Raw genomic sequence first — 25,653 nt, 5'->3', positions numbered from 1 at the left:
AGCGGTGTGGGGCGTTAGAGGGCGGCCGGCGGGCAGCGGTGTGGGGCGTTAGAGGGCGGCCGGTGGGGGGTTACACAGCGGCCCGCGCGGAGCGGGTCCGGTGCCGCCCCATCCCAGAGATAGCAGTTCTTTCCGCACCCCTTTTTATAGCGTGTGCCGCGAGCGGATTGGCTGAGCCGGGCCGGCCGCGGCCCCGCCCCCGGTGCCTGTGCCGCCGCCATGTTGTGCGCCGGGGCGGGGGCGGCTCAGGGGCCGCCGTGAGGCGGGAGGGGGGAGAGCAGGGGCGGCGGGCGGTGCTGGCGCTGGGCAGGGGCGCTGTGCTGGGCAGAAGAGAAGGTGCGGGCTGCCGGGCTCGCTTCTCCGGAGGGAATGACGGATGCCGTGATCCCCAGTGGTGGCGAGATGGAGCGGGAGCAGCATCAGCGGACGGAGAAGACCAGCGCGGACGTCCTCGGAGTGGGGAGTAACAGAGCGGGAGCCGCTGAGGACACTACACAAAATGGCGGACGCTCTGAGAGCAGTAGCGCTGGGGAGGCGCTGCTGGTGGCTGCTGCTGCTGCAGAGGACAAGGTCCCCACAAACCTCAGCATCACTGGCAGCAGCCAGCGCAGGAGCACCATCTCGACGGCACATGAACAGCAGCCGCCGCCCAGCGGTGTGCTCGGGGGGCCGCCCCCTCTCCCTAAGCCCCCAGAAGACCACCAGCCTGTTAGGAGGAACTTTCAGATCCCCAGGAAGAGCAGAGAAAAGAAAGGTTGTTCCTTCCCTCCCCCTCCCTTCTCTCCCTCGCTCCCCTCCATCCGATCCATCAGGCAGGCTCCCAGGCACCTCACACGGCTGCATGCAAACCCTGCGGGTGTGGAGGAGGCTCTGCTGGCTCGCACTCGCGAGGCTGCTGCAGAGACGATTTTAATGTCAGGCTTTTACAGTCTTTCCCTACCCCTCCCTCTTTTCTTTCTCCCTTTCATTTTGTCACAAGAAGGAGGAAAAAATTTCAAACCCAAAACTCGGCTTGAATTTCAGACCGTTGCTTTAAAAGGAGGAGAAGCTCGATGCAATCAGGGTGGGCTTTGAGTTGATCACGACTCTTCTGGAGGTGCAGTCGCATGCGGAGAAGATGGTTCTCTGGGACATGGACGTCGGAGAAGATGGTTCGCTTTTCTCTTCCTTCTGACCTCCTCCCTGCAGGAGAGGAGTGTAATCCTGTGTAGGATAGACTAACAAACAATGAGCAGAATTGTCCTTCATTGATGATACACAGAAGACTCTTCTTATCTGGTGAAAGTTCTTTGCAGGGGGGAAGGGAGCATCCCACGTTCTTGTGCTTCGCCTTGGAAGCGTTCTGCTTCCAAGTGTCCAGGGGTGGTTTTTGTTTGTTTGTTTCTGAGTAACTCTTCCTCTAAAAGCCAGTGGTATATCTTGCTTGTCACAAGACTCCACTGGCTTCTGCTTAACTTTAATTTTGGTAAGTGAAGTTGAAGTCACATCTGATTTCCTCACAGAAACTGATCTCATTTCTTTCCCTTTTGCAATGTGGGGTCAGTAACAGTCCATATCACAAAAATACTTGTTCGCATAGGCTTCTAGTTCTTCAGAGAAGAGTCTAACATCTTAACTTCTTGAAATGCTTTCTTCTATAAGGAAGAGATGAAGGTAGGTTTATTTCATTATCCAGTCTTTTCTTCCATTATATCCCCATTTTCTTTCATTTCTTTCCCATTGCCACCCCGCTTGGGGTGGTACAAGTCTGGCAGAGATTCATTGTAAAAGGACTGGGTTGATTGGAGGAAAAGGGTTCCTTATAATTCATCTGACAGAAAAATATCTGAATATAACGTGATGCCTCATGCACTTCTGTGTGTCACACCCAAGTGTGGTTACGTGTGAATACCTTTAAATATATCTCAAAAATGTTTAGTACTTGACCACTGACATTTGAAGTTCCAATATGTAGGAAAACCTGCAAAATATATTTTCAGTCATCTAATTCATTATTTGCCTATGCAGAGCCATCTCCTGCAGTGTGCAAAAGGTTGTAGGTATGTAGTTCAGTCCTCGCACTTATGTGGCTTCTAGTGTAGAAGAGGAAGCCATTCTCTACCTTCAGAAACTGACTTGCTAATGTCAAGGTCATTTGAACCATTCTTAAGGCCTTACTCGCGTACAGAAAGGTTCTTGGGCATTGTAATCATTGTGATGACTTAAGGTTTTGGAAGTTCTCAAAGCAGACCTTTCTCCATTCAGTCCATGCTGCTTGTGGGCTTAGGGTTGCTGAGTGTTGGTCTCTCACCCTGTGATCAGTAAGGTGCTGTGACAGCACCGTTGGTAGGCAGCACTAGCAGAAGTGGACTGCCAGCGTGGTCTTTGAGGACAACCAGACTGCAATTAGGATTTGTGCTGTCATTTGAGAAATGGTGCAATTCAGTCAGTTCTGGAACTGAACTAGAAGCTCAGCAGTGCATTGATCATCTGGTGCTGTAGGATATATGCTTTGTGCCAGTGTTCAAATATGTCTTTTTACATTGCAAAACAATCAGAAAGTCATCAGTCCGTCTCAGAAGGGCTCTCTTGGCTGGATTCTGAAGTCCAGCATGAAACAATAGCTTCCTCCATACTTCCTTGCCTTGGAATTGTACTTATTTTGCTTTTTAAACTACCACTTCTTTCCTGGACATACCATCCTGAGAGATACCTTGATTATGAAAGCTTAGTTGTAATGTAGAAAGTATGTACAGGATGACTTTGTCATAGGTGTCTGGGGTTTTTTTGGTTTTGTTTTTTTTTTCCCCTTTTGTTAATTTTCTAAGAACCAAAATATGTTTCAGGGACAATTTTTGATTGTGAAGCAAATAAAAATTGAATCTGTAAAGCAAAAAACCATCATTTTGAGATTCAGCTGGTTTTTTAGTCTTTTTTAAGTGTGTCTCCTCTGGAGACTTAAGTAGGGACTGGAAGTCAATAGAAAGCCTTGCAATGTGGAGAAATGCATCTGGAGGAAACACAGTATTTAAAACATCAACTGTGGTTAGTTGTCAGAATATTTTTCTCATTTCCTCATTCTGTTTCGCAGTGTAAGAATTCAGGAAACAAAACTGAAAGAAAGGTTGGCTGGGAGATGACTTTTTAAAGATGTGCCTTCATTTGTTTTCCTCCTTAGAACTGTCTTGAAGGTTTGTTTTCTTGGACATGTGCGCTTTCTTGAGTAGCTTCTCTCTTTTGTTCATCTTCCTGCTTAGCCTGTTGTCCTGGCGTCTTCAGAGATTTTCAAGTCTGCTTGAAACTCTCCAATTGAGAGATTCTTAATAGGACAAGGAAAGGAAATTTTAAGGATAAAGCACAAGAAGAGCACTTCTAACTGGCTGAACTATGAGTGACAATACCAGAAATCCTGCTGATGAGGCAGCCCAGTGACTTAAAGGGGTTGCTTGTTGATTAAAGCTGGACATTTGTTTACAAAGTTTGCCAGGGTACCTGGCTGTTTCTCAGGCTGAATGGGGGGAAAGCAGGTTCTTGCTTTTATCCCTGAAACTCTCAGCAATACTTGCTTGGAGGTTCAGGTTGTCCCTTTTCTACTTAATCATTTTGCCTTTTCTAATTTTCCATATCTTTGGTAGACAATGTCTATCTGCTGTTTGCTGCATGGGGAGTTCAGTCAGTCCATGAACTTGATAACTAGTCTTTTGAGAGCTAAAGACATTTTGGGCTGAAAAAGTCATAAAGTTTATCGTTCATTTACACCACATAATTTTGGTCTTAGTCTTAAACAATGAGCAAAAAAATGAAGACTTAAAATGGTGCTTCTCAGTGGAGTTTGTGCAGCAGGAGCACGAGTATGTGAAGAATGCTAGCATTCTGCCCACTTAGCTGATAAGAACATCAGTAATTATCTTCACTTAAAAGTTGGTCCAGGATTTCTTAAGGAGGATGTCTCTGTCTTCATGTTCTGACTTAAAAGAAAACAACAAACTCACTAGCTCCAATCTCAGTTTTCTGAAGTTGAAGCATCAGACAACTGTGAAGGAGAATCATGACATGACATGCATCCAAACATCAGGTCCAGTGCCTGTCCCTGACTACTTAGTACTCCTTAACTCAGTTTCCACCAAAAAATACTTAACACAAGTTCCAGTGCCCTGGGTAGAAGCTGAACAAACACAGTATTTACTTGTTTTTACTTATGCAAAGCAAGCCAGCAAAACCCACAATAATTGACTTGTGTTATAAGGATGCTGCAGGTCAGTCCTTACGTTATTACTGTTTAATTAACACAGGTCAGTAAAGGTGCAGCACACCCCCAGGTTTGTACAGCAAGCCTGCAAGATGCATATGTACACACTACTGGTCTTTGATGAAGGACTGGAAATAAGCTTAGTGATTTCATCATTTGCCTGGGAGCAACAGGCTTTGGTGATGCTGAGAAGGTCTGGTTTAGTACTTCTCCTTTTTTACTTTTATTTTTGTCTTGCTTCTGAACTCCTTCCTTTAAGTGAGGTGCAGGCTGTGCTGTGTTGACATGAAGGTTTTAGAACATCACTGCCCTTGAACACCACTGCTTAGGTGACAGACTAAAGAGCAGTGCCTTCCTACACCTCAGTGTTCCATGTTTTTATTAAGAACTTGAAGTCTGCAGTGCCTCAAATTCTGGAAGAAAAAAATTGCCATGGTCTTTAAAAAACCTCTTTAATTTTCTGTATTCCATAGGTAGAGCCCTTCCATAAAGCTGTTGAGAGCTAATTGGATAGTAGTTTATGTAGGTTTTTCCTAGCAGGAGAAGGGGGACTTGCTGCTTTGGGGCAGGTCTGAGCTCACTCATCAGAGCTTTCCACGAAGCAGGAAATGTTTAAACACAAATGGGAACATAGTTGACAATTGTTGCACGTATGACAGGATCTTAATTGGTGTAATAATGTGGCTCTTCCTAGATTTGGATCTGTGGAGAAGGTAAGATGTGTATCCTTTGCAGTCGCTCTTTCCTGCTGATCCTGTAGGGCTTTATTGCTGGGGCTCCACATGGAAGGGAGAGGCTGGTTTTCACTGAGCAAGTAACTCGGGGAAGGACCTGGAAGGGAAACGCTGTTAAGAAAACAGGAAATTTGGACAAGCAGCTGGCAGAGATAACCTTCTGCCTTAAATGGTCCTTTTGAGGAGCTGGCAGCACCTGAAACTCAGATCTTTTGACAGGGAGTTACTAAACCCTGGTGGTGTAGTGCCCAAGAGCTGTTTGGGGATGGGTGGAACAGGAGGTGCTTTTCCAGTACGTGTATACATTTAGTGGGCTTGTTTTCTGTTTTATTAGTAAGTATTTCTCTCTTCAGTACAAGTGCGTTCAGCCTTAGTAATGCTAAGTTGAAAATTCCATTCACTCTCAGTTATCTTTCCCCCCATATTGCTGTCAGCCTCTCAAGAAGGAAGGTGGTGTTATTAAAAGGGATGTTATAAAAGCATGATTTCTTAATCTCAGAACTTAGGCTCTGTGCTGGTGTTGGAATCATTGCTTGACTTTAGTTTGCCCATGTGGTATTACGTCCAGAAGTGTGTATGTAAATGCAGCTTTACTAGATAACACAAAACAGTTTTCATTAGGAACATTTGTTTTATATAGAGGCTCATGCAGTAAATATTTCCTGCAAATGAGGAAAAGATTGCTATCTAAACTGCCCTATTATTTAATGAAATCGGAGAATACACTCTGAAGATGTAATTAAATTTAATTTGCTGTTAGAGTAATGGTAGATGGTCTTTTGTGAGATTAGTGCTATCGTAGTTCTTCCTAATGGAACTATAAAATTCTGCACTTCTGGTGCGTGGTTTGCAGGTTACCCTGAGGAGAAAAAACACTTTTCTTGTGTTGTACTGGTTTGGTTCCCCCAGAGATGTTATTTTCCAGCCACTATTAAAATCTGCGCTCACATTCTCTGCTGGCCCGCTCTGGGATTGTCCTTCTGATCAGTTTGTCACTTTGATACCCAAATACAGATAAAGGAGCTTGGGGACATGAAAGATTCCCGGAGGGAATTCAGGCAAAGGTTTGCCCAGAAGGAAAATTTCTACAACAGCAGATAAAGGAAGGGCTTTCCTTTTAAAGCCATTATCATAAGGAATGAGACCATAAAGCATGAACACAGGCAGTGGGATTTTTAAATTATGGGCACTTACTTGTCTTCTTAAACCAGTATTGTATTTATTCATATGTAGCTTTAGTTGCCATAAGCAAGCAAACACAAAACCCCATAATGGTTCTGAAGCCAGGCCAAGCTATGAAACTCTTGTTGAGGTTTTTATTAGAACAATTTGTTCCTACTTCTTAATTAAAAGAGCTAATTAGTTTAATTACAGTTCTGAAAGTTTAATTACAGTGTTTTGCAATACGTATTAGATGTTTTTCAAAGGGTAAGTTAAGACTCGAGGTGCTTCCCTTATGAACTTCTGACAACTAGTAGCTGCTCCAGAGTAATGTTAAAAAAGCATGAAGAAATGTGATTTTTTTTTTAAGATGCTATAATTCTAGGCAACTTAAAGATAAATTTTCTAAAGTCCATCTTTTCCAAATATTTTAGGTGTTCTGTATTCTAAGTCGGATCACGAACCATTTGTCTTCATGCATAAACTGTCAATGAACTGGAGAATTTTGGAATTTTTTTTCCACTTATATGTTGGTGCTTATTATTTTATTTCTTCTCTTTTATAGCACTCTTTCAGCCAGTAGATCCAGCTTCTCGAGAATTTGAGGATATTGTGAAGATTCTGCATTCATCTTACTTGGATTCAAGTTCAGTGTCCAATTTTCATTACAAGAGTGCGAGCTTAGTTCAGAGTGAACTGTTGGAAAAGGAAGTGAGTATACTTGTGGCTTCTCCATAAGGTACCAGTCAAATGACAATATTTTTTCTGAATCTAGAGGTAAAGGCCTGGAGATTATTTTCTACTTGTGTGCTTAATACTTAATTACAATTAATTATGAACTCACATCCCCAGAAATGTAAGCAGCTATTTTTCAGTCAAGTTTATTACTGCACAGATGTAAACTCTTGCCTGCCAGATACTCAAAAAAGACTAAAAGAAAAATTGTGTTTGGCACGACTTCTCTCTATGTATTTTTAATTTTCAAAAAATTTCTTTAACTTTTGTATCTTTTTAATAACCTGGAAAGATGTCTTCTTTGCAAGGCCTGATGTTTCCTGTGAAACTTCAGGTTAAAATATATGCCTGATACTAAATTTCCATGGTCTCTGTAGTTTTGTTGTTTTCCAAGAAGTACTTTAACAAATTGACTACTTGAAGTAGTAAGTGGAGCATCTTGGGTGAAGCACTTCTGTATCTTATCTGGTGTTTGTTAAATCCAGCCTTGGCTTGTTTTCATCACTCTGAAATCAGTTTTCATTCCCAGTGCCAAAAAGCTTCACAGATGAAGTAACTGAATATATAATTTATTTGCTGTAATTACTATCTTGAAGCTATAAAGTAAACTGAAGTATTTTTTCCTACTATAACATTAAATATTCATGGTTACAACTAAAGAGTATTGCAGCTGGTAAAAAACACCTCAGGAGCAGGGAAGTGCCTCTGCAGAAGTACATGCACAGTGGAAGAAATAATCCGTCTCCTAAAAAAAGTCGTATTTTCTGCAGTTTCAAAGCTGGTGTGGAAGGCATTGAGCTGGATAGTTCTAGCTAGTTCTGCTAACAAAGATAAAACAAAAATGTCACTGCACAGGTTTATTTGAAGATTGTCTCTTTCTTAAAAAAAACAAAGAAATACTTGGGCAGATAAAGCCAATTATATTTCCCACAGACACAATGATTTTGAAATTTAATTTTAGCATACTAGAGTGTCATTTGGATCATCTTTTGATTATTTTTTGTACCCTTGAATCTGCTAACATAGATGGGGTTTTAAAACACTGAACCTTGAGTGGGAAGGAGTGATCTGTCTTCCTGTGTTAAGAACTTTCTGTAATAACAGTTCACAGAAAAACGCAGGGAGCTGAAATTTGATGGTCGCCTGGAAAAGGAGCTTTCTGAGAGCTACGCCTTCCTGATGGTGGATTGGTGTCAGGTAAGGAAATAAAACACTGCAGGTGAAATGCTTTCTCCTTTAGCAGTGAAGAGGTTTGGGTTTTTTTTAGTAGTTTTAATTTTTTAATTCCAGCACTAGAAGGTGTAGAGTAATGGGAAAGGGATATAATATGTCACCATTTAAATCCTCTATTCTCTGCTACTTAAGGTTGCTGTAAAGTATCTTCTCTGGTTTAGGCTCTGTTTTATAAATAAAAGGATAGATTTTCTGGATGGCACATGAGTGTTTATTGGTTCTGTGTTTGGGGTTTTTTTTAAAGGAGGAGGAATGTAACTACTTTATACTCAGTGTTTGACTTGCACAGTTTAACAGTTTTATAAAGCAATTCAGACTAGTCTTGCCTCTGTAAGGGTTGGGGTTATTTTTTAATATCAATCTAAATTCTGTAATTGTCATTTCTTACTGTTTGTTCTGTTCATATCCTGGCTTTCCTGATGGAGTTGCTTAAAAAAATGTCTGTTCTCTTTAGATCCAAAACATATGTGAAAAGGGGCTGCAGGTTGGCCACTCCAGAATATCAATCCTCGGCAACCCTTCCATGGGTAACTATCTTCTGCTTATAAGTGCTGGTGTTGCTCAGTATCAGTTGGCAGATAATGTGAGACAGTTGTGTAAACTTTCAGTCCTTTTTGTGTCACTTACTGCAGGAATATCCCAGCCAGGTATTTTTAGCAAAGTAGACAGACATCAGAACATTATTTCATAACTCTGTTTTTGACTAGTTCACTTAAATTCCCTTCCCAAAGGGAAGAACTAATTCTCATTTTGGCTTAAGTCAAGCCACTATACCACATCTTTGCAGTAAAACTGGGAGACCAGAGAGCTAATGCAGTGTCTCTGTGTTTGTACATACACACATGTGCATTCAGAAATACCCTGTGCACGCAGTAGCTCAGTTCAGTGTTGATGTAGATAGAACTAAAATTCTTGATTCCACAAATCCAACCAGAGCATGGATAGATTGGAGACTTCGAAGAGTCACAAGGTGTCAAAGGTTTTAAAAGAGCAAGACAGTAAGGTCCTTTCACAAAGCTTTTCACACAGAAAATTAGGAAATAATTTTGTCATCCTCTGTAAGAGTAACGTGATACAGAGATGATATGGATATTGAAAGCAGAACAGAGGCGAGGTGGAGGAGAACAAAGGGATATGAGTGTATAATTTTTTACTGGTGTAGCTGGTAAAGGTTCTGGAGCCAATTTACCAAGGCTGTTAAATACAGACTTGGAATGAGAGGAACCAAAGCAAAGAGTTCCCGAGTTCAGTTGTAGTTCTTTGATCTGAGGTAGTCAGCCAGACCAACAAAGGACAGTGTTTGAAGCCTTAAAATCTGTGTAATAAAGTGTTGAAAAGCATGAAGTTATTTTACCTTTGCACTTGAGTGTCAGTTTTGTCTTTATTATTTGATGTGCATTGATCTTTAATTCCGTGTAATGTTTTTTAAACCTCTAATATGTTTTAACATTCAGCATAATGTATTCTGTTGGGTCTTTTTTATACCTCTCTCAGGTGTATATATCTCCAAGTATGCTGATTTATTGCAGCCTAATCCTCTAGAAGCAGGAGCAACTGGAGATGTGATTGTTTTTAAAATAATAAAGGTAATTTTATCTTGCTGTTCTTGAATTGTATTGCTTACTGATAACACACAGGTGGTTTTAACCCTAATTTTAATTTGCAAAATTATCTGCTTATAGAGAAACTAGAATCCTACCAGGCTTAAAATCCAGTGTTGACATTGAGCTTACATAATGCATAATAAATTTTTTATAAAAGGAAAAAATGTATTTTCTTTGTAAGTATGAAAATAATATGCTTCTATAATTTACTTTTTTAATGGCCTGTTTTATTTTCCCTGCTATTACTTCCTTCGATACTTCAAGCAATTTGCCAGTTTTCAGGAAAAAGCTTCTGCTTACAGTTCTTTTGCTTTATTACAGGGAAAAATGAAAAGTATCTATGACCACATTGATATGAAAGCAATGGAATCAACTGTAAAGAGCATGTTAGATCCAACTCCAAACCACGAGTGTCACATTTCAAAGAATGCACACAAAATAAACTCCTTGTTTTCTTATCGAGCCTATGAACGAACTCAGGTAAAGCTGAGCATGTGATAGCTGCTTATATAGGAACTTCACCGAGAGAACTTGTGAAATGATCAAATCACTGCAAATCCAACACTGAGCATGTCCTGTAGAGCTGCAGTGGGGGTGTGGAGAGGCCCACGGGTGCCTGTATTAGAAAATCCAGAATGACATGTCAGCCTCTCCTGTTTCCCTTGTGTGTACCTGAACCTGATGGAGAAGATCTCCTTCAGATTAGAGTGTAGGTGGAATGGGAAATAGCTGGGGAATGTACCTGGGAACTGGAATGTAGGCTGGGGAAGAGAGGAGATAATATGGGGAGTTTGAAGTGTAAAAGTATAATTGGCTTGTGGTCATTAAGTGAGTCTCATAAAAGGGAAAATGTTGGCTAAGAAAGAATAGTATTTTTTTTTCTTTCTTTTTTTTCTTTCTTTTGTTTCCCTTATCAGATTCTCAGGTTTGGAGATGGTGAGGGAGGAGAGAATGGAATCTGTTCCAAGCATTTCTGTTCCTCCAGGTGTTCGATCTCTATTACTGCAATAATCTGGTGCAGTCAGATTATTCCACCATCTGTACATTCAGGATCCTTACTTAAAAGCATTCTCTTCAGTATTAACTTCTTTTGTCTTCTGTAAATGAGAGCTGAGCTAAAAAATGAATACATTTTTTCATTTCTCATTACAAACTTGCCTTAATTAACATTTAACATTAGAATTTTGTGACTGGACTAAGGATAGACTCCAAAACTCACTGCAAGGCTCACTTTCCTCAGTGAAATTTTGTTTTGTTTTTGTTAGTTGTCCCTTCCCTCATCAAGAATATACTTTCAAATAAATGGTGCAAAATTAGTTTTTCATTCTTGATTAGCTCCTGAAGTAGTGTTCATCTGTCAGTGGTTGATAAAGGAGGGAGAAGGTAAAAAAACTACCGATTGCATTATAAAGTACAAAAAAGAATAGCATTTAAAAGCTTCCTTATTTTAGATACCAGCTTTTAAAGAAATTGACTGTTGGTCCAACCTTCTAATTTAACATTGTGCTTGCTTTTTTTTCCTAGTACTATTTTTATGAATACAACCTTGATGAGATAAGGCGAAGACCAAGACATGTTTGTCCTCATGCTGTTGTTTCATTTACTTATAAAGGTGACATGGTGCAAGGACCAAGATTCCCGTCCTCATCAAGGTAAGCCAGGAAATGATTTTTGGAACTGCATGCAACATGAAGAATTCATAGCTCTTGGCAGTAGCTTAGAATTGATTTCAATGAATAGTGCTGAAATGAATGGACATGTCACAGGGGCTTAGCATAATAAATACTTCTAATTCGAAGCAAGAAGTGGCAAAATTGGTTTTATGCAGCAGACTGTCCCCTGTGGGAAGCACTTCGCTGGTTTTTTTTCACCTACTTGGCTTCTGCCTAGGTGGAATGCATGTATAGTGGGGGGTTTTACCTAACTGAGGAAATTCATGGATATAAAAATGTTCACAACGTTATCTTGCTTGGTAGTCTAAAATAATACTCTGTATATTTTGTCACTGAACTCTTCACTGGTATCTTACTGCTGTTGGAGAGAATATCTAAGTGGGCAGTTGATCACAGATAGCATATGATACCTCTGCTGATAGGAAGGCATGCAGATGTGGGAACTCGACTGTGGGGTGCTGAAACCCATTATCAAGATACCTAAAATAGCACAAGATGCTGCAGTGTTGATTGCTTGAGGTTACAGAGTCAGTTACCAGTGGTGCTGTTTTGTTAGACTGATAAAAGTATCCTTATTGTAAAATGCAGTGGCCAGAATTTTCTGTTACAACCCAGTCCTTCTGTCTGTCTTTTGCTTAGACCAAACACCTTCAACACAGATAGAAGAACAGGTAAGAATGAACTGCATTTTTTTGTTTTTATGATACAGACATGGAAAGTTTTGGATGTTTTTCCCCATGTGATTTTATGTTCAACCAACTTAGTTATGCTGACTGTGTACCTGCATGTTATCCTGTACCATGCTGATTGCAGGCATCTCTTCCTGATACTGGATGGTGGAACAGACACCTTAATATGTATCTTCTTTTACCAGAACAAACCAGAAGTGAACAAAATCATTTTTTTTTTCCCTCCTTTTCTACTTATAGTGTAGTAAGAACTGTTCTTCAGTTCCTGAATCTCCTGTTCAGTGGCATTTCAAATAATACGATCCTCTGTCCTGCTTTTTTTTGAACCTCATTCAAGCCAAACTAATATGTATGAAAGTGGTTGACAGTTAAGGTAAGGAAAGAGGATATCATTCCTCAGATGTTGGGATCAACGGGATATAGACAGGTGTAGGTAACATCCATCCTCCTTTACTCTGCTTAAGCAGTTCAAAACATGATAAGACTGAAATCACCCTGTCACCTTTTAACATTGTTGTCTGGTCTGGTATTAGTGTAAAATTTTCCCTAAACTGTTTTTGGAAATTCAGCAGCCTCTTTGCTGCCATTTTCTTTCAGTCCCACTTAGCAAGTGGTTTCACTTAGTCTTCCTTTTTCCATCTTAATTTAGAGAAATCTGCTGTTACAGTGTGGAGGGGACAGCTTTGGAATAAGGGCAAACTTGTGTGCCATGTTTCCTTAAAATCAGCAACATGTTCCTTCCCTCCATGCAAGCTGTGAGTATTGCCATTTAAACAATAAGTCTAAAATACTGTTGTGTTAAAACTCTTTCTAGTGGATTTGGGATATATTCAGATGAAAATCTAAAATACTAAGTGCTTTATATATGTCAGACTAGACTGGAGTCATACATGTCCAGAGCTTCCTGGAGTTCAGGCACACAACTGTTAACATCTCTTTGCTGTTCAGTGTTTTGTTGTTTGTGATTTTTTCTTTTTCCGTTGAAGTGACACACATCCTTTGCAGGAATAAACACCACTGGCATGAGATACTCTAGAAAAATTATTTTTAAGAGCATGTGTTTAATAGTTTCAGGTCACTGAGGGTAGAACTATGGGAGGTAAAAGAAGAGGCCCTTATTTTTTTTTATCCCTCCCCCCACCCTTTTTCTCCAGCCCTGAGAAGCTTGAGGTTGAAAAGGTTGTCAGCATTGATGAGCTGAAGAAAAAAATTTCACCAGCGTTGTTCTTCAAAGAAACTTACCAAGTAGGAAAAGAAGGTAAGTAGTTCTACCTTCATTTTTTTAAATTCAGAATTTTTTCTGAACTACAGTTTTGTTTCTTTTTTTCCTACCTTCTCTTTCTCCCCTTGTGTTGTGTCAGTGTTGAAGGACGGCCTGTACTGTAGCCTGTATGAAGTTGTGGAGAAGTGCCGTTCTGGGAGTCACTTGGAAGGTTTACTTCAAAAACTAGAGAAAGAGAAACTTGTGAGTGCGACAGATTTGACTATTCCTGTTTTTAAAAATCATTTTACTAACTAGTAATTTGAGGCATACTAAAAGATCTGTGATCTCACTGGAATTCCTTAGCTGGCATATCCTAAAATATTGTAGCAGGGCTCTTCTCTGCTCATGACAGAATTTATCTTACAGTCAGAGTATTTGTAGCCAGCAGACATCTCTGATGGAAGCAGTTTTTACTCTTTTTTGCGTGAAAACAGGTTCTTGTGAAACCACTTTTGGACAGAGGATTTCTTTTTCTCCTTTCTCCTTGGCAAATGATGTCCCCTTATGGTAAGCATACTTTGTGTTTTCTGGGTTTAAGTTGGTTTTGTTGTTTTGGTTTTTTTAGGGGGAGTGGGTTTATGAGTACTAGATTGTCTTTTGACCCATAGTGGTGCTCTCCTTTGTAACTGTTTTTGGTTTGTTGTGTTCTAGACCACCAAGCTGGATTGTCCCGTGTGTTTCATGCATTATTTCTGTTTCCAGAGCCTAGAGATGTAATTAGCTCAGGTAAGTTTGCTCACTGTCGAGAGCGTTCTGTACAGGCTTATTTAAACATAGATAATATTCTGTTGAAGACCTTGTAGTGTTACAGCCAGTCACTGTAAACTAGGAGTAACAGTTTGTATTGATTATGGTCGTGTTCAAAAATATTTATTTCTTCACAAAAGGAAATATCACCCATTTTAGGTTCATTTGTTCATATTTGAGAAAGTAAAACTTGTTCAAATTTCTTCATTGTGTATTCGGTTATAACTGAATTAAGGACAGAACATTTGAAAGTCTTTATTGTACCTGTAATTTTTTTTTTTTGCATTGGGATATACATCAAAAACTAAGTCAATGAGCAAAGAACGTAGTGATACGACATAGTAAGATGACTGAAAGAAGTTGGTATTAGTAGAACTGTAATGCTTTGGGATTACACTTCAAAGTTCCTCATTTACAGTAGAAATTTGCACTAAGCAGTACTAGCAGCAGCATGCAGTGCTTTCAGGCCTGCTGTGAGTTACAAGTGATATTGTCAAAACATCACTCTTTTCAGGCATTTAACTTTTACAAGGAAGTTCTTGTCCCAAGTCTTGGCAGCTTCCCGGAGTCTTAGCTCTGTATTTCTTATTTAAAAAAACCCAAAACTTTACATTTTTCTTATTTAAGTAACAGTTGTGAAAATTCCAGCAGTTATAGATTGGGTAAGGAGAGATAAGCTGACATTTAAAGTGTGTGCATGCCGGGTACTTAAAAATACTCTGTTCTTGGTGCAGTGACATCTCAAAGACTTGTGAGCTCCAGTTTCTGTCAAATACAAGGTTAATCACTTGTATTTGAGTTTGAGTCTTCAGGGTGTTTAAATGATTGAATGGAGAAAAGTTTCAGTTTGTCATTGGAAGGGGGAAGAGTGTGAATAAATAAATTAAAAAAAGGATACAACTTACAGCTTCCTTGAGGATGTGGTAAAAGGATCTAACTTCTTCTCAGGACAGGGAAATCCTGTTCAGTAGAGCAGTTGAAATTGGAAATCATGACTGTCTGTATCTAGGACACAGGTTACCACCAAATTCAATGTGGTTCATCATGACTGTGAGTAGGTTGACTTCTAAGTAGACTTTAAAGCTGGTTATGGCACGAAAAAACCCAAACTTCTCTGGCTTCTGAATTATTTCTCCTCAGTCATTCCGAACTGTGTTTCACCCCATATGTATTAATAGAGAATACTGCTAACTAGTCATCAGTTATTGATAGCTTCATGATTTGATTTTAATTGTGAATTCCCTTTTCTCTTGCAGCAGCACAAAGAAGTGTTCCATTTGGAAATTCAGCTCCCATGGTTTCACGTGAAAAAAAGGAAATCATTCCAAAATTCACAAGATTTATTTCATCTCTACATTTTGCTTTAATCCAGGCTCGTAAAGAGACTAATGCACACTTCAATCTTGTTGTTATTGTTGAAAAGTATATAAATGAGTATTTGAAAAAGCTCTTTTGTGGCACTCTAAAGGGTAGAGAATTTAAATTACGTGAGTATTCGACACGGTTGGATGACAAAAGATATGTTTATCCTGCTCCAAGATATAAAACTCATATTGATGTCTACTTGCAAAACTATATCTTTCGTTGTGGGACGTATACGCTGCCTCTTTCTAGAGCTGAAGAACTGATTGACAGGAATCGGAGACCTCAGCAGTTCAGTCCCATCTCAGACTATGAAGCCACAGAAGACTACTCGGATTTTGCCAAGGCAAAATGTGGGAAAAGAATCCATGCAAAATATGAAACCACTGCTGCCAAGCAAAAGCTGCTTCCTTCTGGAGATTATGATACTGAAAGACTCAAAGAACTTATTAACTTAATCCAGTGTAGGAAAAAAAATGCAGGTGGAGATTCTGATTCTGAAGACCCCAGAATTAGAAGTGGTCTGAAAAGAAAGCTGGAAAAAGAGTCTGAAAGTTTGCACAAATACTTCAAAAGGAGTGAATCTTCAGAGAATATTTGTCAGTATGACGGTAAGAAAGCCTTTGTTTAGAGTTCTTCTTTAAACATCGTAATTCAAAGCATATTTAATCTTCATAGATTGAATATTTTTTGCATGCTGTAGATATTTAATGCATGGTGGTTCATTTGAATATTGGCCTGAGACCTACCAGTAGAGAGGAAGTTTATTTTTATGTAGTTTGCCTCTTTCTAGGAGACAACAGGAATTGTCATGCTTTTGTTCTGCCTCTTTGGGAAGAAGGCAGACTTCCCAAGAGTTTGCTTAGCTGTGGAGCTGTCCAAAGACTCTCTAATACAGAGTGCTCAGCAGACTTGATACCGTAATGTCTTTTGCAGAGTTTGACTTCAGGCTTTGCTGTAATTCTTTATGGCTCCAATACCCTATATAATACCTCAGAAGTTTGGATTGAAGGGAAGAAGCATAGTTAAGTTTTGAAATAGCCAGTAACGTGTGCAGTGGGACAAAGGAAACAATAGTATTGATTGAACTATGCTATACATTATCTACATTCCAAACCTCAGATAATTATCACAGATATCATCTGACATAAGATCTGCCAGAAAAAAAAACCCTTTGATTTCCGTTTCCCTGACCCTTTTCCAAAGGCAATGATAGAAGCCTCCTGCAGAAGGGGGAAAACTGAGGAGCAGCGTTGCACAAAGAAGAGGAGTTTTACATCAAGCACCAGTCACTCTCATGTGTACATGACTCACTTTGGAAGATGAAGTGACTGATCTTAGAAATAAGTTGCCCTCTTGAGAGGGACAAAAGATATGGGCACGTAGGGATGGAGGAGACAAAGGGTAGGCTTTATGCTTGGGATTCTTGCTTGGAATTCTGTGAACCTTAAGGATGTTTTTACATTGATTATTCATGTAAAATATGTGAATGCGTTTCTACCTGGTCATCAGAACAGTGTCTGTTCATAAGTAAATTTTGACTTACCTCCCTCAAAGGTACCAAGCCAGCAACATCTGTCTATGGCTTGAATTCCGTGGTTTTATGTAACCCTGGAAGTCCATTTGTTTGCCTTGCAAAAAATCACTAAATTTTGTGAGCTTCAGTATCTCAGCATGATTAGATTTTTATTAGTCAAACAGCACTTTACAATTCCATGTTTCGATATATGACAAGTGAATTAGAGATTAATCAGATATTTAAGTAGTCGCTTAGCCTGTCTTGTCCTGAGAAGAATAAATAGCTATGGTATTTACTCATCCAAGGGGATGGGTGCAAGAATAATAAACCTGCTCTGAAGTTTTTTCAGTATAAAGAGACATGGTACGTTTTAGAACTATCCTTAATGTAATATAACTTAAACATTAATTTACTCATCAGCTTCTGGAGCAACAGGGATAGGATGGGGAGAAGTAAATATTGTGCTCAAATGAATCTTTTTCTTTCAACAAGTGATGTGAATTTTATAAGGTTTCCATAAAATACCTAGATCACAGTATGTGACTTCTACTAAAACATAAAATAGTGTGGTGTTGAGTGACCTAGAAAAAGGTAATTATTTAACTGGGAGAGTACTAGCTTTAGAAACTGCCCTTTTGTCAACATTTACCTGTTTAAAAATTTTTGTTAAAATAATGTATTTGTACAGTATGAATTGATGCTAAAGAGTGAGACTGGGGGTATGTGGCACGTGTTTTGGGGGGGGTCTCTGGTTTTGGTGTTATTTTAAGACTTGGTAATGGATTACTTTTCCCTCCTTACTCTATTCCAAGGGGGCAGAACCTCGGATTCACCACACTCTGTTTTCTCAACTAATTCTGGTCTGGGTGGACACGATGCTGACTTCAGGCAGCAAGATGGATCCGACCCTGCTGCTGCTGACGTCATTAAAATGCTTTTGGAAACACTAGCTACTGGAGGACGCTGGGATTCCTCGTTGGCACAGACTATAAGTCAAGTTTTAGCACTAAGCACTGGTGAAATGGAAGAGGATATGAGACAAAATTATGAATATGAATCCATTCCAGCTCAGGATCATGAGCTTCCTAATACTGCTCAGGCTGACAATGTTAATTTCAAGGACCCTGAAAGCCCAGTGATTCTGGAACCTGATGTGCCATGTGTGCCCTACCCTGTCAATGTTGATCTACAGCTTCCAGATAACGAAGTAGGCTTTGAACACACACTACAGTTACAAGTAAGTGAAACTGCCAAGATGCTGATAACAAATGTACTATTTTCATAAAAAGTATGAGACTGAATGAAAAAAGCATTATATTTTTTTACACAGGTAAACATAGGTAAGTACTGACTTCTCTGTGAAGAAGCTTTCCTGTTTAGTAGGAACATACATGGAAATTTTCTTCACTCCTGGTTCCTTCTATCTACTCTTTCTGCAATAAAATGGGAGCAGAGTTGAAGAATTTTGAGCTCTTACCTGCATGCCCAGCTCCCTTTGTGTGCCTTCTTGGTGCAGTGGTGTACACGAGTTCCAGGCAGACTTCTGACAGCACACAATTGTCAGAACACCCTTTGCAGAAGGCCCTTTTGTTCAGGGATCACAGGGCCCCAGCTGCTTGCTCCAGCACATTACCCTACAAGAGTGTTCTGTGATCTCTGGTGCTGGTGCTTACACACCTGGCCCAGTTTCTGAGTCATAGAGCAGGAAAGAGTTTGTCCTACTGTAATCTCTGTGCTGTTTTGCTTCTAACCATCTGGAATGTGAGATGAAATAGGATTGTCTAAGGGCGCAGTACGAGTTGCAGGCAGTGCCTCAGCAATGCCAACATCTCATGGCTTTAGTCAGGTATCAAGACAACAGCCTGAAAAGGGCTTGGGAGCAGCCAGTTATCCCCTTCTTTCCTCTTTGCCCCACCCAGCTTCTGTACTGTAAGGCACATGCTCAGGACTGCCTTAGTTACTTCATGGTTGACCAGGAAAGTACCTCATGTAAACACTTCTGAGTTTGACTTTACTGATGGCAGAAGTGCCAATGTGCTGCTGAACTGAGGTGCATTCTTACTGCCAGCTGTTCAGAATGTAAAAAGCTTAATGGTTTTGACCTGAGCATTTTGATTGTTTTTTTAGGAAGCAAGCATTGAAAGCCTAGGTACCTTTGAAGACTGCAGTCCTAGTGCACCTATAGAACATGCGCATGGCAGTCAACATCCCAACTCAGATAATACAGGAGAAGTTGGAATGCACTGGAAACTTATTCCAATTACAGGTAAGATGGGTTTAACTCTATTCCTACAAATAGTGAATGAAAACATATTCTAAAGGTTTGTATCTTTCATGGATCCCAGTTTTGGGTCACATATTGGTACACAAGCACTGCCTGTGCAGTTGTTTCTGGTATTTGATTAATACAGAAATCTGCTGAAGGAAAACAAATACTGGTGGAGAATATTGGCTTGCCTACATAATGACAAAATTTAGAAGTGTAAATGCTTTAAAAGCAAGCAAAACTATAGTTTTGAATGTGGATGGTGAAGAAACTGAGTGCTGCAGAAAGGATCTGAGGTTTGCGTTATGAGAGGCTTTCAGCACTCCTTGCAGCATCAGTGAAGCTGTGTCAATAATCACCATTAGACTGATACCCTCCCTTTTTAAGCTAAAAAACTTGTGTTCACAATTGTGAGATCAGACTTGCAGCTTGCAGTTTGCAGTCCAAGGTCACATGTGGCTAAAATAAGCTTTTTGAAAGTGAGGATTATAACCTTGTAGCAAATGAAGATATTTGAATAATTTGTCACCCTGCATGATTTCTAATTTGATTTTTAATTTGTAATTGAGGCAGTTCCTGTTATGCTTAATCATGTTATCGCTAGGAAAATTCCTTGTATTCTGCTTTTTCAGCAAACTTTGACTGTATTGTTCCACTGTCTCAGGAGCTGTTCAATGTCCTGTGCTTCTATACCTCAGCAGACTGTAACACTTGAGTCTTTGGATTTAAGTTGGTTGGTGTGGGAGACACAACAGTAATGCTGTGTTCAAGCTGTTTGGGAGGTTTTAGTGTATCAGCTGTGTGTGATTTTCAAACATGAGATGATGATGATGATGATGATGAACTCTTCCTATCTAGGTCTGAAATCACCAGAAGAGTCACTGGTGTATTTGCCACCAACGGATGCCCTTCCTAATGACCCCCGGGTAATAAATAGACAGAGAAGTTCTGATGACCAGTTTCCATACTCTCCATTTTCAGACACACAAAAGGGGACAGCAGAAGATGGACATTATACAGGACAAGTGGAGAAACCTGAAGATGAGTATGGGCTAGCAGACCACCCTTTTTCAGCTAAGCATTCCATTAGTGCAGTAATAGAAACGACCCTGTTAGAAGAATATAATCTTTTTGCACGAAAGATTCAAGAAATTTTGCAGCAGAAGAACATTGCTTACGTTAGTGGGATGCCCACACCGGTCTTCTCTGCCCGAGAGAGGATAATGAAACTTTCTGAATACATATGTTTAAAGGCATCAGAGGTGTCTGTCCAAGAATATATAGAGACACTGAGTGAAAAGTTGCACAGTGTCATTTTGGCTTCTTCCTGCATTAAGCACACTCAACCCATTTACTCTAGTCCTGAACCATCTGAAGTTGGGAGCAACACTGCAGCAAAGCCTGTGCCCGACACACTGTCTGTGTGCAGGGACGCTGACACAGCGCTGTTACCAGAGCCACTGTGCAATAACCTGCTGGAAGATCTGCACTCCAGTGAGCAGCCTTCATCAAGCTTGCCCCTAGTGAAGGAGAAAATGGATCATGTGAACGCTAAACCAGAGGATCAGACCTCTTCTAGTGGGGATCTGATGGAGCCACCAGAGAAGACACAGAAATCCCCTGAGAACCTAAACATTTCAACTCAACCAGCTTTCTCTAATATTATAAGCCAGATAAAACCTGAAGTATTTACCAGCTTGGTCAAAATTATGAAAGATGTACAGAAAAATACTGTCAAATTTTATATTCATGAAGAGGAAGAAAGCGTTCTTTGCAGAGAAATCAAGGTAAATCTGTTTCAGTTCAAACTCTCTATAGTGTTAGAATAGAGTGCCTTTCAAATTCAAATGTATGAAATTGGACTTACAAACATAAAGTAGTCTGACATTATTTCAGAAGAGGCTGAATTGTGAAAGTGAATTGTGAAAGTAGGCTGTCCTGTCCCATCTCTTGTTTGACCTCTTGAGGTAGTCTTGCTTATATTTAGCTTTTACATAAGTCTTTTTCTTGCAGTTGGAAAGCAGAACAGGCTGTAGGTTGGTTCTTTCTGAACATCCTGCCAGGGGGTGGCCTTACAGAGAAAAGATAATAAGGGAAAAAATGTGATAGCTTACTATTTTAGAAGGAATGTATGAAAAGTCACTGTGTGTGCCTTTGGGGTTTTCTCCCCTTCCCCTCTAGTTAATAGTACTGATAACTTTGGGAGATCACTGTTCCTCTGTAGTAAAATGGGTAAGTTAAAAGTGAAATAATAAAAACTTCTGGCTTTACATGAAAACTCAGGCTGTTTGATAGACTGTCAGTTGGCTACGACTGACTTGGTGAAACAGCCAGTCTGTGTTGCTGCATCCTTCTGGTTAATGTATGGGAGAGACAAGGAAGTCACTCCCTCTGAAATGCATCTGAGTGGAAAACTTATTTGCCATGGTCATCATCTGAGGATTGTTTTGACCAAACTGTTCCCTTTTTTCCCCATCTTTTCTTTCTTGGTGGTAGGATTATCTTATAAAGTTGGGTAATACAGAGTGCCATCCAGAGCAGTTCCTTAAGAGAAGAGCTGATTTAGATAAACTGTTGATCATCATCCAAAATGAAGACATCGCCAACCTCATCCATAAGGTATGTCACACACAGGTAAATGTGTACTATAAAAAGCTGTTGTTATTGGTGGGATGAGCTCACTTTGAGCCAGGCTGCTTTCTCTTGACAACACAGCATTTAAATAGTGCCCCGTGTTTAGTTGCTGTTTGAAGAAACAAAATGGTTGTGGTAAAAATGGTCTTGTTCATCATGTACCCCCAGCTTCTTCCACCCCCACACACGTGCTAATGTGTATTTATTCTTAGTAGTTGTAAAGCTGTAGAGAGGCCTGAGTAGTTCTGCATCTAGTTCTGTGATGCTCTAATGACAGGTGAAGGCAGCTCTCAGATGATGTTTAGATATTCCTGACAGCTGGGGCTTATGAACCAGTGTTGGACAGAAAGTGAAATTATTCCAAATGCTCAGCTTCCATTTGTCTAATTCCTGTTATGTTCCTGAGAGAGCACCTCCCCAGGCAAGAGATAAAACAGTAATTCCTTGAAGATGTGTTTTGAAATTTGGTGTTTGGCATTAGTAAGTAGGAAAGTTCTGTAGTTGTTTTTTTTGTATGACCTTTAGCATACATCTCTGATTTTCTAATGTTTTTAAACAGATCCCATGCCTAGTAACTTTGAAGAGGCTCTCCTGTGTCAGCTTTGCAGGGGTTGATAGTTTGGATGACGTGAAAAATCACACTTACAATGAACTGTTTGTGTCTGGTGGTTTTGTTGTGTCGGATGAATCTGTTCTTAATCCAGAGTCCATCACTACAGGTGGGTGTGATGCTTCCTGAAGCTTTAAAACAGACTAAAAGCCTGACATTTCAGACCCTGAGAGGTGCTGTACTCACTGCAGTGAAGGTTCTGTGATGTTTTTTGAGAACTTCAGCTAATTCAGTATCTTTCTCACCTCAGTGGCCTTACTGAAGGACATGTGAACAGGGAGATTTTGTTATAAGTTTGTATTACATTGTATTACATTACATGTACATGGAACCTTTTATTCCTTACTACTCAATCCACAAATATAGTAGGAAAAAAATATTGAAAACCCAAGTTTTTTCACTTTTTCTTTATTTGAAATTGAATAGTTAATGGAGTTACCATTTTGGTAACACTATGTATGACTGAGATCAGCTTTTAAATACCACTGTTGGGCACCTGACCTACAGAAAAGCAGCTCAGTTTTGTGATACTGTTGTTGGCCACTCTGCTCAGAAGAAAACCTGAATAGTTGTGTGACTGTGCTGTGATGGAAACAGAAAGCAGCTTTATGTATATACTGAAGCAGTATTTTCAGTTTGCATACCACAAAATTTAACTTCTATTAAATATTTCCATAACAGATAAACTAAAGCAATTCTTAGAGTTTCTGGAGGCTCTCAATACCCCAGATGGGAAATGGCAGTGGAAAGTCCACTGCAAAATACAAAAAAAACTGAAAGAGCTGGCAAGGTAAGTAATGTTCTTCAGTGCCACCTGTTAAAATCCTTCAACTTTTTCATTATGCTCTCCAAATCCCACCTCAGTACAACTTACTCTCATGTTTGTCTTCTAATATTTAGACTGACCTTAAATCAAGTATTTCTAACAATGAGCTTTTCCCCCCATTGTAGGATGAATGCCAATGCCCTGAGTCTGCTCACACTTCTGAACACCTATCAAAAGAAGCACTTGGTTGAGATTCTGTCTTACCATACCTGTGATTCTCAAACTCGAAATGCTCCAGACCTAGACTGTCTTATCAGGCTTCAGGCTCAAAACATACAACAGAGACATGTTGTCTTCTTAACAGGTAAAGCCCAAATTTGTGAATACCTCTTTCCCTTTCTTTGATAATAGGTGCTAAACATAATTACAAAATCTTTTATGTGTTTAGAAAAGAACCTCAAAACATTCGCGAGTTATGTTGATAATGGCGTAGTGGTTGCTGCTATTGATGACTTTATGCAGAATTTTAAAAGCCTCGTTGGGTATCACAACTCGGTTACGGAGCAGAGCTGCCTTCCTGCCTCCGGAGCTCACCAAAGACAATCAGGTAACGTTAAACTCACTTAAACTTCCATTGCCAAACTAGATGTGTGGGGTGGGGGGTCCTTTAGACAGTGTGCCTTGACTCTTGTCAACGAACACTGCAGCTGGCAAGGAAAACCCAACTCTCCAGCTACTCTTTTTCTGTTTTAAATGATGGGGGAAAGGCAGCTGGGATGGAGCACCAGAGGAGATCTTAAATACAGAAGGTACAGGCTAACATGGTACTCGAGGTACTAGACAAGAGCAGGAAAAGGATAAACTTTACTACCTACCTTTATCTACTTTTAGTAGATAAACTGTACTGACATGTCAGTTTTTGTACTCTTTTAATTAAATACTTACCTGCTGTGTAACTTTAGATGCTGTTTTGACATTGCCCCCTTTGGAGCTGGGAGTTGGGATTTCCCAACACTAAATATGAACACAATGTGCAGAATCGGAGTAACTGGACACTCCCCCAGAGGGTTAAGTGTGTGTGTTGAGTAAGTGAACACGAGTGGCAGAAGACCAAGACTTAAGTGCTATTGGACTTGCTGACCTGAAGCGTAACCTGCTGTGAGTAGTGTATGGCCTTTCTAACCCAAGTTTGTATTTCAATAGAATAGGACTTTCTCTCTTTTTTAACGTAGTTCTTGTAGAAAAGGATGAGAAGGATGAGGAGGACATGTCTCTGGATTCAGGGGATGAAATATCACAAATAGAAATCTGCAGTGATGCCTCTAAGTATGATACTCATGTGGAAGCTTTGCAGACAGAGGCCAAGGGCCCACATGGAGTAGATGCTAAAGAAAGCTGCTTATCAGTTACAGAGTTATCTCCCGAAGCACAAACTGGCCTGGTGGAAAAGACTTCTAAAAGTGACTTGGAAGAGAAACAGCCACTTACTCCAGGTTCTACAACATGCTCTGTTGAGGGAGAAAAACACAATTCAGTTGAACAAACTCCTTTCAGTAACTTCCCGGTTTATAGCAGACAATTAAACATGTCCCATCAATTCAGCCACTTAAATGTACTCACTCATCAGACTTTTCTGGGAACAACATATCCAATTTCTTCTGCAAATCAAAACCAAGAAGGGAGCAATTATTTTCTCTCTGCCTACAGTCAGAGCATGGATACAGAAAAGTCCTCATCACCTGGTGGCTGGGACAGCAGCTTTGATTCTTCCAGGCCATATTCAGAACAGAAATAAACTCTTAAGTCTCTTTTTCTAAGTTGCTGTGGACTTCTCAGTTTCTAAAATGTTGGATTAACAATTTCTATTTTATTCTGGAGCAGAATGTTTCTTGTTCTTGTTATCTCAAATGTTTTCTTGTTCTATTTAAATTCCTGATGGCTTGTCCCTCTTGGAACCATCTGAAAGTTTAAATAAATATATATTTTTTAACGTTTACTGTACTTGAATTATCTTGTTTGTTGGCACTTTTAATTTCTACATTTGTATTTGACCTGGGCTTCCGTTTGAGGTCTGTTTTCATGTAAAACTGAATGTTTGCCTAAAATATGTGAAAGAGCCAGTTTTTTCTTTTTTTAACTGTAAGAGTATCCAAGTCACTTTTCTTTACATAAATATTAATGTATTTATTTGACATTGACAAAATTTTTGTATAATGTTTTTACATAGCTCTAAGGCAATGTAGTTATTTTCATGACTATATACTGGATTTTGGCTAAATACCTCAATTAGAGTAACCAATGGTGCAGTTCCATTACAGAAATTGAATAAACTCTTAATGCACAAGGGACTTGCTAACACCTTGCATTGTCTGTGGTTTTTATGTTGTTTGCAAAGTATGGGAGAAACACCCAAACTTGGCTTCATGCA

The 25,653-nt window shown here is 39.8% G+C and overlaps 1 protein-coding gene across 11 annotated transcripts; it reads left to right on the top strand.

Annotated features, from left to right (window-relative positions):
• Nucleotides 1-124: 124 nt before the first annotated feature.
• Nucleotides 125-25,581, top strand: TASOR (transcription activation suppressor). Of its 11 annotated transcripts, none has more exons than XM_027700909.1 (23): nucleotides 125-754; nucleotides 6,689-6,834; nucleotides 7,963-8,055; nucleotides 8,546-8,618; nucleotides 9,586-9,677; nucleotides 10,017-10,175; nucleotides 11,220-11,347; nucleotides 12,008-12,039; nucleotides 12,707-12,812; nucleotides 13,212-13,315; nucleotides 13,419-13,522; nucleotides 13,756-13,828; nucleotides 13,973-14,047; nucleotides 15,325-16,041; nucleotides 17,762-18,186; nucleotides 19,077-19,215; nucleotides 20,197-21,002; nucleotides 21,712-21,834; nucleotides 22,409-22,568; nucleotides 23,141-23,249; nucleotides 23,411-23,589; nucleotides 23,674-23,832; nucleotides 24,188-25,007. In XM_027700909.1, exons 1-23 carry the CDS (start codon nucleotides 370-372, stop codon nucleotides 24,241-24,243), a joined length of 4,443 nt encoding a protein of 1,480 aa, XP_027556710.1. In that variant the 5' UTR covers nucleotides 125-369; the 3' UTR covers nucleotides 24,244-25,007. The 11 variants fall into 11 exon arrangements, with proteins under 11 accessions (XP_027556710.1, XP_027556708.1, XP_027556707.1 ...); XM_027700907.1 differs by having other exon boundaries at nucleotides 11,957-12,039; XM_027700906.1 differs by having other exon boundaries at nucleotides 11,957-12,039; nucleotides 20,074-21,002.
• Nucleotides 25,582-25,653: the final 72 nt, after the last annotated feature.

The sequence above is a fragment of the Neopelma chrysocephalum genome, unplaced genomic scaffold (assembly GCF_003984885.1).
Source record: "Neopelma chrysocephalum unplaced genomic scaffold, ASM398488v2 Primary Assembly neopelma1_147, whole genome shotgun sequence".
NCBI lineage: Eukaryota > Metazoa > Chordata > Aves > Passeriformes > Pipridae > Neopelma > Neopelma chrysocephalum.
This window is presented reverse-complemented; position numbering and strand designations above follow the sequence as displayed.

Coding starts and splice junctions, on each gene's coding strand:
- TASOR (XM_027700898.1), top strand. CDS start 370: ATGACGGATGCCGTGATCCCCAGTGGTGGCGAGATGGAGCGGGAGCAG. Junction 16,042..17,761: donor GAATATTTGTCAGTATGACG/GTAAGAAAGCCT, acceptor CTCTATTCCAAG/GGGGCAGAACCTCGGATTCA. Junction 19,216..20,073: donor GAAACTTATTCCAATTACAG/GTAAGATGGGTT, acceptor CTTCCTATCTAG/GTCTGAAATCACCAGAAGAG.